Below are 14,017 nucleotides of genomic sequence, written 5' to 3' on the forward strand. Positions count from 1 at the left end.
GATAATGCACGTCATTTCATTTTGTTTCTACGTCTTATGTACGTCAAGAATTTTGGTTGCTATTGCAACAAATACACTATAAATATTGCTGAAAATGGTGGATCCTGCGATCACTTTTAAAGTTCTTCATATTTTTTCATGAAAATTGAAACATGGATAGATGGCAATATGAAAATTATGCACGTCAATTTATTTTCTTCCTACGTCAAAAATTCTGTGTGCTATGGCAACAAATATATAAAAAATTCTGACAATGGTGGAAAAATTCTCACAATGCTGGGGCCGGTAGGGGACACATATTACTTGGCAGTAGTCTTGTTGAGTTTAATGTTTATAGTAAAAACATGTATTTGCTCTAATGCTGTTTCTGACCACGTAAAGTGTTTGTCATGCAGAGTAAAATACCTAGATAAAAACTATTAAAGTTACTACACAGACATTACAAAATCTACAAATAACAGGTTAGTTTCTATATGTCTTTGGTGAGTGGCATTATACTAAGGGCCTTTAGCATCTTTTGTGGGGTGGAGAAGCATTGATTATATCTTATTGCATATGAGATTATGGATAGTGTGATCAAGATTGCAAATACTTAAAGTAGAAAATAATACAAACACATAGAATTATGCTTTAAGTACATGTACATGTATACCCATGTAATATAATTTGTCTTTAAACTGTACAAATGTTAAACAATTATGATAAACAAATATGAAGATGTGCAAGTAAGGCTTAATATGTTCCTTAAGATTGAACCCTATTTCAACAATACTTTTGGTATTTACGCTTCTCACAATTAAACAAAAATATTTTTTGCTAAAATGGCCATTGATCTGGTTATGAAGAAAAACTCTTAACCAAAATATTGAGATGCTTAAGTTGAAATTCTTGGCAATATGTTCATATGATTCATCCCTTTAACATTAGCTATACTGTTTGAGTTACGCATGACACAATTTAAACATATATGTGTTTAAAAAAAGGGGCAATAAATTTTTTGTGTCGTAAGGAAATGAACCGAAATATGGAGCAGCTTAACACGACAGTACAAATATATGTAAAAGTTTAGCCCTCTTGCACAAATACTGTTATAGTTACAAATGACACATATTTTAAAATGTCATTTTTGTATTTAAAAAAGACACAAGGAAAGACATAAGGAAGAAAATGTAAACAAAATCATAACTTAAATCAAGAGGTACACAAGTCCACTAATGCTGGTTATTATCCCCACGAATATTAGAAGCATGGGGATTATGTGGTTATCTCCCCCGTCTGTCTGTCTGTCCTGGCCACTATCTCCTCCTACACTATATGCACTAGAACCTTGAAACTGAAACATATGGTAGCTACGAGCAAATTTATGACAGTGCACTATTTGGAATTTATATTTGATTCCTGGGTCAAAAGTAATGGGAGTTGAGGTGGGGCTGAGTCAGAAATTTTCACTCATTTGCTCATCTATTTTTTTTTTTTAAATTATGAGCTATTGTCATCACCTTGGCGTCGGCGTTGGCGTCCGGTTAAGTTTTGCGTTTAGGTCCACTTTTCTCAGAAAGTAGCAATGCTATTGCATTCAAACTTGGTACACTTACTTACTATCATGAGAGGACTGGGCAGGCAAAGTTAGATAACTCTGGCGTGCAATTTGACAGAATTATGTGCCCTTTTTATACTTAGAAAATTGAAAATTTTGGTTAAGTTTTGCGTTTAGGTCCACTTTTCTCAGAAAGTATCAATGCTATTGCATTCAAACTTGGTACACTTACTTACTATCATGAGGGGACTGGGCAGGCAAAGTTAGATAACTCTGGCTGCATTTTTACATGTTAATTATGTGCCCTTTTTATACTTAGAAAATAGAAAATTTTGGTTAAGTTTTGTGTTTAGGTCCATTTTATTCCGTAAGTATCAAAGCTATTGCTTTCATACTTGCAACACTTACTAACTATCATAAGGGGACTGTGCAGGCAAAGTAATGTAACTCTGAGTGGCATTTTGACAGAATTATGGGCCCTTTTTATACTTAGAAAATTGAAAATTTGGTTAAGTTTTGTGTTTAGGTCCACTTTATTCCTACAGTATCAAAGCTATTGCTTGCATACTTGCAACACTTATTAACTATCATAAGGGGACTGTGCAGGCAAAGTTATGTAACTCTGACTGGCATTTGGACGGAATTATGGGCCCTTTATACTTAGAAAATTGAAAATTTGGTTAAGTTTTGTGTTTTGGTCCACTTTACCCCTAAAGTATCATAGATATTGCTTTCATACTTGGAACACTTGCAAACTATCATAAGGGTACAGTAAAAGGACAAGTTGCATAACTCTGGTTGTCATTTTTACGGAATTATGGCCCTTTTTTGACTTAGTAACTTTGAATATATGGTTAAATTTTGTGTTTCGATCCACTTTACTTCTTAACTATCAAGGCCATAGCTTTCAAACTTCAAATACTTTCATGCTATCATGAGGTTACTGTACCTGGCAAGTTGAATTTTACCTTGACCTTTGAATGACCTTGACTCTCAAGGTCAAATTATAAAATTTTGCTAAAATTGCCATAACTTCTTTATTTATGATTAGATTTGATTGATACTTTGACAAAACTACTCTTACCTGACATACCACAATAGACTCCACCCAAACCATCCCCCGTGCCCTCCCCCCCCCCTCCCCGAATCCCCCGTTTTTTTTTGTTTTTTTTTTTAAGATCATCTCACAAATGACCACCACACCCTCACACTATACCCCCCCCACCCCCGCCCAATTTTTTTTTGAAACGGTTGAAAAACACAAATATTTATTTTTATTATTTTATGTTTGAAATACCGTCCAACCATCGCACCCAAGAATCCCAACCCCCCCCCCTCCCCCCCACCCGAATCCCCCCCCCCCCCCCTAATTTTTTTTTTTTTTTTTTTTTTTTTAAGATCATCTCACAAATGACCACCACACCCTCACACTATACCCCCCCACCCCCCCACCCCCCCCCCCAAATTTCATTTTTTTTGAAACGGTTAAAAAAAACAAATATTTATTTTTATTATTTTATTTTTGAAATACCGTCCAACCATAGCACCCAAGAATCCCCCCACCCCCTCCCCGCCCCCCCGATTTTTTTTTTCCTTTTTTTTTGCAATTTTTTTCCGCATTTTTGGAAAATAATGTAATAAATGTCCACACCCCCACACTATACACCCCTCTTCACTCCACCCCTCCCTCCTTTGTGATTGAAAATGAGAGTCCCTTCACCTTTAAAAAGAAAATAGATGAGCGGTCTGCACCCGCAAGGTGGTGCTCTTGTTTTACTAACAACATGCGGCATAACTTTTGACCCAGGGATCAGATGAAAATTTCAAATAGTGCACTATCATACATGTACTCATACCTACAATGTGATTAAGTTCCAAGCTTCTAGTGCTAATAGTGTAGGAGGAGATAGTGGCCACTAGGGGTTGGGGTGGGGCCGAGTCAGAGATTTTCACTAATTTTAGCTCGACTATTATATATAAAATATATATAGTGGAGCTTTCCTACTCACCCCGGCGTCGGCGTTTCTGTTCCCGTTAGCGTAAGCATGCAAATGTTAAAGTTTGCGTACCACCTCAAATATTTCATTGTCCCTTCACATATTGCTTTCATATTTTGCATACTTCTTAACCAACATGACCCCAATTTATAAACAAGAGCAGACATCTGTTTCAAGCATTTTGTAAGAATTATGGCCCTTTTTTCACTAACAATATGCATATTATTGATAAATCTATGTTAAAGTTTGCGTAAGGTACCTTAAATATTTTCATTGTCCCTTGACATATTGCTTTCATATTTTGCAAACTTCTTTACCAACATGACCCCAACCTATAAACAAAAGCAGACAACCGTATCAAGCATTTGTAAGTATTATGGCTTTTTTTTGTCTTAATAACTGAATATTTTGTTAAAATTTTGGTTTAGATCCACTTGACTTATAAAGTATCAAAGCTATTGCTTTCAAACTTCAATATTTTTTTTACAATCATGAGGATACTGTACCTGCCAAGTTAAATTTGACCTTGACCTTTAAATGACCATGACTCTCAAGGTCAAGAGTAAATTTTAGTTAAATTGTCATAACTTCTTTATTTATGATAAGATTATATTAATACTTTGACAAAACATCACTTTACTGAATACAACAATGGATTCCACCCAAACAATACCCCACGCCCCAACCCAGAATTCCTTCCCCCCCCCCTCCCCCCCCCCCCCCCCCCCAAAAAAAATTTCCTTTTTTTTATTTTTGAAAGATCATCTAATAAATGACCATACCCCACATTATACCTCTCAAATGCAAATATTTATTTACTTTCTTTTTGAAGGACCGTCCTAACTTCCCACTTAAGATATTGCTGTCAAATTTGAAATAAATTCTTATTACTTTGTTTTATGTCTTTACAAATGTTCAATATATTGCAGAATATATACCTGAACTATTACCTTGACCTTATTGAATAATTTGAACAATTACCTCATGATGGCTTACTTTATACTGTCAAGCACTCGAATAGTCGAGCGCGCTTTCCTCTGACAGCACTTGTTTAGGTTTTTTTACATTAACTTCTTCATTTCTCGACCGATTTACTTCAAATTTGATACTGAACATCTCTTATGACGATACGGTCAATCTCAACTATGCATGACCCCCTTATCAACCCTGGGGCACCCCGCCAACATAGACCAGGCCCACCCAAAATTTAGTTAAAACATAACTTCTTAATTTTTTCACCAATTGACTTCAAATTGGTACTGAACATCACTTATGACACCACGGTCTATCTCGACCATCCATGTCCACATTACCAACCCCAGGGCCCTGCCCACTTAGGCAACTTCTTCATTTCTACACCGATTCACTTCTAATTGATACTGAACTTCTCTTATGACAATACGTTCCACGTGAGGATACGCGCCGGCCTCTGCCGCGCCATTTCTAGTTGTATTTGTAAAGTATCTGGAATACTTGTTGAGTAAAGTGTGACATAAAAGTTGCACTGTTGGAAGGACAGACAGACATGGGCAAGTATTAGCTCTCACCCCCATATTAAGCCTCAGAAAATCAAGCTTTCATTTAATTTCCATTTCCATAGTTCTTGTTATTTTAATGTGTAGATTTGTTTGAAGCATTACATAATATCACTGACTATGCCTTGGTATGTACATGTATTGATTGTTTATTTCAGCCAGTGCAGTAAAGTGACTCCAATTAATGAGCTGACCAACACACAGCCCACAGACCTACAGGGACTGTCAGTGAAGCTGGAAACTGTCCTGGGGGAAATAAAAAGCCTTCAGATCAGTCAGGAGGCCAGCGTTGAGTCATTGCAGAAAACATACAAAGAACAAGGGGCAGTTATGATAGAGCAAATGCGTGGCAATTTAAATACTTATATAGATGAATGTGATAATAATTATGTGGGAACATCAGGCGGAAATGAGCACTATTTAAAAGAAGAGATGTGTAGAAATGTTGTTTCTATTGTGAATGAATTTGATAATATTACTGTGAAGGAACTCAACGAGATGAAAGACGAAGTTTTAAGAAAAAAAGTCTCAATTGCACGTTCTTTTAATAAATTCACCGATCTTCAGAATGACTTAAAAACATATTATTATTACAGTCAGAAAATTGAGCATAAGGGCCTCTGCTTTATAGCCAGCATGAAATGTGAACGAAAATTACAGCAGGCTTTGACTTTGCTGGATAAGTCAGGCAATATGTTTACTTTGCAGGGGAAGTCTTTGCACAAAGTAAGAATACCAAGTGATACAGATTCATGCCATATTACAGCAATCTGTGTACTCCCTGAAGGACAGGTCTTGATTGCTGACTTCAATAATAAAAAAGTCAAGCTACTGGACAAGCAGTACCGGATGGTGAGTCATTGTGGTGTGAATGGTTATCCTCATGACATATGTCAGATAAAACCCAGTGCCATTGCAGTGACTGTGGAGGATTTTAGTAACCCACATGAGGTCCAGTTTATCACAGTCACCCAGAGCCAGCTGGTGCCAGCCAGGAAGTTTCAGTTAAAACATAAGTGTATATGTATTGCCCACCACCAGGGAGCCTTGTACATCTCATCTGGTACGGCACTGTACAAGTACTCAATGAGAGGGAAACTCCTCAATAAAGTATACGAGAATATATCACATGAAGATACAGGTAAAAATTATTGTGAATTAATCATGATCAGATGGCATTGGGAATATGTATTATAAAGTAATTATAAATCTACTTAGTTGTTGAATGTAAAATAAGTCAATTTATCATCTATATTGGCTGTCACTTTATAACATGTCTCTAAAAACTGAGTTCGTAGGAAAGAGACTCTCTCTGACCTGCACTTTATAGTTTGTGGTTGTCATATTACTACACATTTATAGTAGGTTTTATAATTTAAATTATAATTTCCATAGCACTGTATACACTAAATTATCTTGAAATTGTTGTTGTTTAATCAGTAAAAAATTTCAGCTTTATGTACACATTGCAATAACTTGCTGTTTATAACTGGTGAAGAAGAACTAGATAGAAAAGTTTCGCGTATGGTTGATATGACAAATAATGATATTGATATCAAAACTTATAAAAGAACATCTGCAGCCACATTATAGTAGATGAAAATATATGTGTTTTTTCTGCTTGTGTCAATTTGAATTACATGGCAATGTATTTTTATCATTAATACATGTATAGGAATCTTTTATGACCGCATATTGTTACATGCCCGGGTGTACATTGTCCAGGGTAATCATGGAACTTAGGCTGGAAATCCATGGTATAACATGGAATTCCATGGTAATCCCTGGAATTTGAAACAGTTTCCAGGGTTTTCCAGGGTTTTGTTCTAGAAATGTCCATGAAACGTGGACTTTTTTTCCAAGCATTTTCCAGCCTTGGATGGAAAAGCATGGAAAAGGAATGGAAAACGCTGGATTTAGGCTGGATAACCCTGGAAAATATTTCCAGATAGCATGGAAAGTAGAACATAGAATTTTTTAAGCATGGAAAAGACTCTAACATTTTCAGCTAACTCTGGAAAAAACTTAGACTTTATAAGAGGAGAAAATAACTTATAAAAATGCAACACATTTTATTCAAAGTAAATCAGAGTTCAACAATTTACACAACATATGAATAAAACATAAAACAATGTGCATAGTTTGGGCAGAAATAGTAGTAGTTATAGTAGTAGTAGTAGTAGTAGAAGTAGTAATGCTGGTGCTGGCAGTAGAATATGTTGTAGGAGTAGAAGTAAAAGTGGTTGTTGTATAAGTTGTACAAGCAGTTAAACTACTGATAATTATACTATTGGTGCAAATTTAAGTGACAGTAGCAGTTACTATTGTGTTGTTGTTTTAGCATTTACAGGAATAGTAGCAGTAATGGTAGCAATAGTAGTATAAATAATAATAACAATACTAGTAGCAGCAGTAGAAGTAGTAGTTAAGGAAGTAGCATTAGCAGCAGCAGCAGTAGTAGTAGTAGAAGTAGCAGCAGCAGCAGTAGTAGCAGTAGCAGCATCAGTAGTAGTAGCAGTAGTAGTAGCAGTAGTAGTTGAAGTACTAGTAGTAGTAGTAGTAGTAGTAGTAGTAGTAGTAGTAGTAGTAGTAGTAGTAGTAGTAGAAGTAGAAGTAGCAGCAGTAGTAGTGGTAGAAGTAGTAGTAGTAGTAACAGCAACAGCAGCAGCAGTAGTAGTAGTAGTCGCTGCAGCAGGAGTTGTAATAGTAGCAGCAGCAGCAGTAGCAGTAGTAGTAGTAGCAGCAGCAGCAGCAGCAGGAGTAGTAGCAGCAGCAGCAGTAGCAGCAGCAGTAGCAGTAGTAGTAGTAGTTGAAGCAGTAGTAGTAGTTGAAGTAGTAGTAGTAGTAGTAGTAGTAGCAGTAGTAGCAGCAGTAGTAGTAGTAGTAGTAGTAGTAGTAGTAGTAGTAGTAGAAGTAGAAGTAGCAGTAGTAGTAGTAGTAGTAGTAGCAGTAGTAGTAGTAGTAGTAGTAGTAGTAGGTAGTTGTTGTTGTTGTTGTGGCTGTTGTAATAGTAGTAGTAGTTTTGCAGAAGTAGTAGTAGTAGTAGTAGTACTAGTAGTAGAAGTAATAGTAGTAACTTTCAAAGCAATGTCTACAAGTTTAAATTCCTTAACCCTGTTCAAGGTGTATACACACTTAATATTTAACTACAGTCCAGGTTTGCAATTAACAAACTATCTGAAAAGCCTGTGTGTGAGTCAGATGTGTCTGCGGCTAATCTATTGGTTATAAAATATCACAGCCTTTTCTGATTGGCTGAGTTCAAATACAGAAAGTTTACCTGTTAGATTGAATTTCTGGAGAAGGCGTATTGAAGAAAAAATGCAGCTTAAACTTGTTGTTAAAATGAAGTTAATGTAATTTCACAAACAGTAGAGTTAATGAGTTTTTCCATTAACAAGAATTTCTTAAAATAATAATGTATGGATATCATTTGGAAAGTGACATGAAATGTTGTTAAAAAGTGATGCATACAAGTGTTTCAGAAGTCTGTCTAGGAATAGAACAACAACTGAAGGTTTGTCTTTTCATTATTTTTAAATATTCCTTTAAATTTATTCTTCTTATGTCATCATTGTAGACCTTTTTTATGTGACATTTTAGGTAAAAGTATGGCAAATATAGAAGTTTAAAAGCAGCTGTCACACACATTTTCACTAAGTGCAGTTTGCAGCTTGATAAAGGAAGTCCTATGTGGAGATATTAATAAGCTTGAATGTAGTATCGGAAGTTTATAATGCATGGCTAGGGAACTGAGGCTAAGGGAGTTATGTGCTGTGCATGATAAGAACTCAATGCTCATTAATGCTGTTAATGTTTATAAATAAATTAATTAAACCAATAGCATTGTTTTTTAGGTTTCACTGTGCATTTTCATACCAATAGAATTACACATCTTTCTAATTATAGCAATAATAAATTTGTACTAATCATACCAACAAATTTTGTTATGCTATGCTTTGTGATGTATTAACTTCATTGTAAGTTATTATTAAAAGACCATTTTACTAAATATTTAAAACAATACTTGAATTCTTTTCTATATACATTTTCATTATGTGCTTTAACTGTAGCTGACCAGTTGATGGAAGATACTGCAGAGTTTGGCAGGGAAATAACCCAAGACAGCAAAGCGGCTCTTTTGGCGCATTTACCAAGAGGACTAACATGGCCACAAATTCATGGTAAATATTGTTATGCCCCGGGCTCATATAAGTAATTTAGTGTTAACCACCTGAAAGTATTTGTCTTTTTGGTATCCAATATTTTGGTCTAGTTTCAATTACAGGTTATTTTTATATGAATTAGCAAATTAGCATAACTTTCATATAGCAATATCTGAATATAAAATTCCTATATATGTTTGAGTTTCCAGAAACATGCTAGTGTACCCCGTTTTGGGGCATTTAAGAAAACAACAATATAAATTTCAAAATAAAAGAGAGTCATTATAAAAATATAAGTTAAATCACCAATTTATTCACTTTAAAGTCTCAGTTTTCCTGTTTGCAAGTAGATTAAAGCCCGCTTGCAAACTACTTAGGATCGTAAATGTTCGCTCGAATACAAAAAGCCAGATGTACAGAATTGAGCAGTGATATGAAATATCTAAAATAGATAAAAATATGAATGAGCATTAAAGTATAGATATTCAATCATATGATTGCTGCACATTTACTTTTACAGATGAATGTAAAAAACTTATGACTTTCTTGTAATATTGTTTGCTTTGTTTTTCTTTCAGAGATCATGCAGGAGCCCTACAGTATAACAGCAGTACAAGTTCTATAAAAGATCCACGACCTACTGAAGCCCAGCTAATTAACAAAAAAGTTTTTAAAAACTGTAATTTTATCCCACCTGGGTACTTATAATTTACTAAGCTGCCTACACAAGTTTTAGATTTGCAATTATATTTTAAATTGTCACTTGGAAAGTAATACATGTACATCTATTATGTTCTGAATTTCTTTGAACAATAAAATTATATAAAAGTATTTTAATGAAATTAAGCACCTAAATTGCATTAAAGTGAAAGTAGCTGAGAACAAGATGTGTTTGTGAAACACAATGTCCCCCTATATGACGTTTGACCTTGAAGGATGACCTTGACCTTGACCCTTCACTACTCAAAATGTGCAGCTCCATGAGATACACATGCATGTCAAATATAAAATTGCTAGCTTCAATATTGCAGAAGTTGCATTACATGAGCAATTTTGACCCATATATTTGACTTGGAAGGATGACCTTGACCTTGACCTTTCACCACTCAAAATGTGCAGCTCCATAAGTTACACATGCATGCCAAATATCAAGTTGCTATCTTCAATATTGCAAAGTTTTCATAAAATAAGCGATTTGGGCCACATATATTTGACCTCTGACCTTGAAGGATGACCTTGACCTTTCACCACTCAAAATGTGCAGCTCTATAAGTTACACATGCATGCCAAATATCAAGTTGCTATCTTTAATATTGCAAAAGTATTCATAAAATAAGCGATTTGGGCCACATATATTTGACCTCTGACCTTGAAGTATGACCTTGACCTTTCACCACTCAAAATGTGCAGCTCCATGAGATACACATGCAAGCCAAATATCAAGTTGCTATCTTCAATATTGCAAAAGTATTCATAAAATGAGCGATTTTGGCCACATATATTTGACCTCTGACCTTGAAGGATGACCTTGACCTTTCACCACTCAAAATGTGCAGCTCCATGAGATACACATGCATGCCAAATATCAAGTTGCTATCTTCAATATAGCAAAAGTTATTTCAAAATGTTAAAGTTGGTGCAAACCAACCAACCAACCAACAGACCAACCAACCAACAGACTAACCAACAGACAGGGCAAAAACAATATGTCCCCCACTACTATAGTGGGGGACATAAAAATATTATCCTTGTGCTCATGTTCAGCTACATATATTGTGACATACATGAAGCAGCTAAAAATAACTTAAATTTTTCATTTTGTTTCTTGTATATCGTTTGTACAGGGTTCGTGAATTGTTACTGTATATTACTTGACTTGCTTGTATTTTGTTACTTTGAATACATGTTGTGAAGGTTGCATTATACTTTTTAACTTTTAAAGGAGCGCTTGTTCTGTTATGTAAGGGCCTGATTTATGATTATGGACCTAGAGGCTTTGTAAGCATGTATTAAACAACACTTGTTTGATCTGAATAATTTGTTAAATAAATGTAACACAATTTGTAATCTGATGTTATATTTTGATGAATTGTGAACAAAATAATACATCGAAGAAACTAAGGCATTATGTTGATTTTTTGTTTTGTTTTAATCTAACCTTAAATTATGATTTACTTAAGCTGTGAGTATTGTATTCATTTAATACATGAATATTGTTTTTAGACCAGAAATTTCTTTTTCTATTCAGTGACCATGGTAAACGCTGGACAATTTTCCATGTTATACCAGGCATCCATGGAATATTGAACATGGAAAAACCCTGGAACATTTTCCAGGGTTTTCCAGCCAGCATGGAAAAAATACCGTCCGAATACTCCATGTAATCTGGAAAACCCTGGAAATAAATCCATGGTTTTCCATGGTTTTCCAGATTACATGGAGTATTCGGACGGTATTTTTTCCATGCTGGCTGGAAAACCCTGGAAATTGTTCCATGGTAATTATTCCAGGGAGCCTGGAAAACCATGGAAACTATTCCAGGCTATTTCCACATACCATGGACAATTTTCCACCCTTTTTTTAAAATATTGACGCTGGAAAAGGCTGGAAATTAGTCCGAATACTCCAGCCTCATATTTTCCATGGATTTCCATGGAAAACCCTGGACAAAGTACACCCGGGTCAGTTGACATATTAATGTGTACATATTCTTTGTAGTGTGTAATTGTTTACAGCTGTATTATTGTTATACACTTTTAGTGATTTGAATATTAGCGCGATAAACCATTAATTTGGGTAAAATAGCGTTATAAATCATGATATTGGAAAAAATGAAGAATTATAAATAGGATTATAAGTAACAGAATTAAAATTGTTTTTAAGAGCATGTTTGACAGCATTTTTATGCCCCCCTTCGAAGAAGAGGGGTTTTATTGTTTTGCACCAGGGTTTTTTTTTACTAAGAAAGTGACGCCGATATTCGGCGTCTTCCCCTACCAGAATTTTTCCCCTAAAACTACCATTTCCCCTCCAAAAATATAATAAATTTCACCAAAATATAATATTTTACCCTCAAAGAAATGTTGTTTTTCTCTTTTGGGAAGTCAACACTTATCCAATTTGTACCATGTACAACGATCTCGCTCTCTCTCTCTCCCTACAAACACTCAAATCTGGGAATCCCAGTGATTCTATATATAGCTCTTAAATTACGTCATGGAAACCGGGCAACTAATCGTATTAATCATGTGACTATTTTACTGGATTCCAGTCTTGTGCGAGAAGGGTGTTTCGTCAATTAATTACCGGAAACCAGTGGAATTTTCATCCGTGTTATGTGAAAGCCAAGATATAAACGTTAAAACAGAAAAAAGTCTCACAATTGGCGTTCATACACGAACAAAATAAAACGTTCGGACTCGGAAAATATTAATTGCGTTGACGGATTTTTTAAGAATGAATCATCAAAAACCGTTGAAACCCAGCAGGATTCGGAGGTACATGTAATCAACATCGATTAATACTGTCGGATTATTGTGAAAGTGAAAGTAGCAATCGGCAGCTGCCGCACCTTTCCCTTCCAATACTGTAGCCAATCTAGATTGTCAACCCATTCATCATGAAATTGAAATCACATTATTAACAACGTTCCCCGGCCCCAGTTGAAAACATTTCCCATTATTAGATCTACCCCTGCAACTTTATTTAGGACTTTGACTTTAATATCATACTTGTTCATGTGTTTAAGAACAAAAGGTCAGAGACATGCCTCTTTTTCTAAAAAAATAAAACCTGAAGTCTGTAGGCGAGTTATAGACATTGAAATGAACAGTTTTTATTTTTTCCCCAAATATGTCTCTTTCGCGCTCGATTTTCCCCTTTTACCCAGCGTCCAGCGTCTTCCCCTTTTTCTAAAAAAACCCCTGTGCACATGTTGGTCAGTCCGTCGGTCGGTCGGTCCGTCCGTTTGTCCACCAGATGGTTTCCGGATGATAACTCAAGAACGCTTAGGCCCAGCATCATGAAACTTCATAGTTACATTGATCATGACTGGCTGATGACCCCTATTGATTTTCAGGTCACTAGGTCAAAGATCAAGGTCACAGTGACTTGAAATAGAAAATGGTTTCCGGATAACTCAAAAATGCTTAAGCCTAGGATCATGAAACTTGATAGGTAGATTGATCATGACTCGCAGATAACCCCTATTGATTTTCAGGTCACTAGGTCAAAGGTCAAGGTCAGAGTGACCCGAAATAGTAAAATGGTTTCTGGATAATAACTCAAGAACGCTTGGGCCTAGGATCATGAAACTTGATAGATAGCAGTGCTCCAGCTAGGATTTGAAAAGGGCAGGGGGGCTTTTTTGTCAAAAGGGCACTTTTGATGCGCAGTATTTTGTGAAAAGGGCACTTTCGACGCGCAGTATTTTGTGTAAAGGGCACATTCGAGCGCGCGGGCAGTGATTTTTTTGCCAGAAATTACAGCCGATATTCGGCTGCTTCCCAATTGCAAAAAATGACATTTTTTCCCAAAAATTTGATTAAAATTTCCCCAAAAAAGACAACATTTTCCCAATAAAGCCAATAAGATAACAATGTAATTTAGCAATAATTTCGAACGAGTGCCGATCGAGTTGCTGAGTCGTCGCCGAACAACAACTGACTTACGTATTTTTCGCGAATTTAGCCGAATACGATTTTCAATGCTATCCACATCTCTCTCTATATTGCGGAGGATACCAACGATAGTCGATGTATCCCGATTGTAAACGCCTGTTTT

The 14,017-nt window shown here is 35.7% G+C and overlaps 1 protein-coding gene and 1 long non-coding RNA gene across 7 annotated transcripts in view; both read left to right on the top strand.

Annotated features, from left to right (window-relative positions):
- LOC127860448 (uncharacterized) overlaps window positions 1-14,017 on the top strand; it is a 135,081-nt gene that overhangs the window by 86,214 nt on the left and 34,850 nt on the right. Inside the window, exon 4 of one of the 6 annotated variants that reach the window (XM_052398527.1) lies at window positions 5,228-6,210. The exons of the other annotated variants lie outside the window; for them this stretch is intronic. Within the exon in view, the coding sequence (XP_052254487.1) occupies window positions 5,228-6,210 (983 nt within the window). The remainder of the gene's footprint in view (window positions 1-5,227; window positions 6,211-14,017) is intronic. 6 annotated transcript variants of the gene reach the window in all.
- LOC127860456 (uncharacterized) lies at window positions 6,771-11,356 on the top strand. The gene is made up of 3 exons (XR_008039811.1): window positions 6,771-8,586; window positions 9,143-9,253; window positions 9,814-11,356. It is a non-coding gene; the product is annotated as an uncharacterized LOC127860456 (long non-coding RNA).

The sequence above is a fragment of the Dreissena polymorpha genome, chromosome 15 (genome assembly GCF_020536995.1).
Source record: "Dreissena polymorpha isolate Duluth1 chromosome 15, UMN_Dpol_1.0, whole genome shotgun sequence".
NCBI lineage: Eukaryota > Metazoa > Mollusca > Bivalvia > Myida > Dreissenidae > Dreissena > Dreissena polymorpha.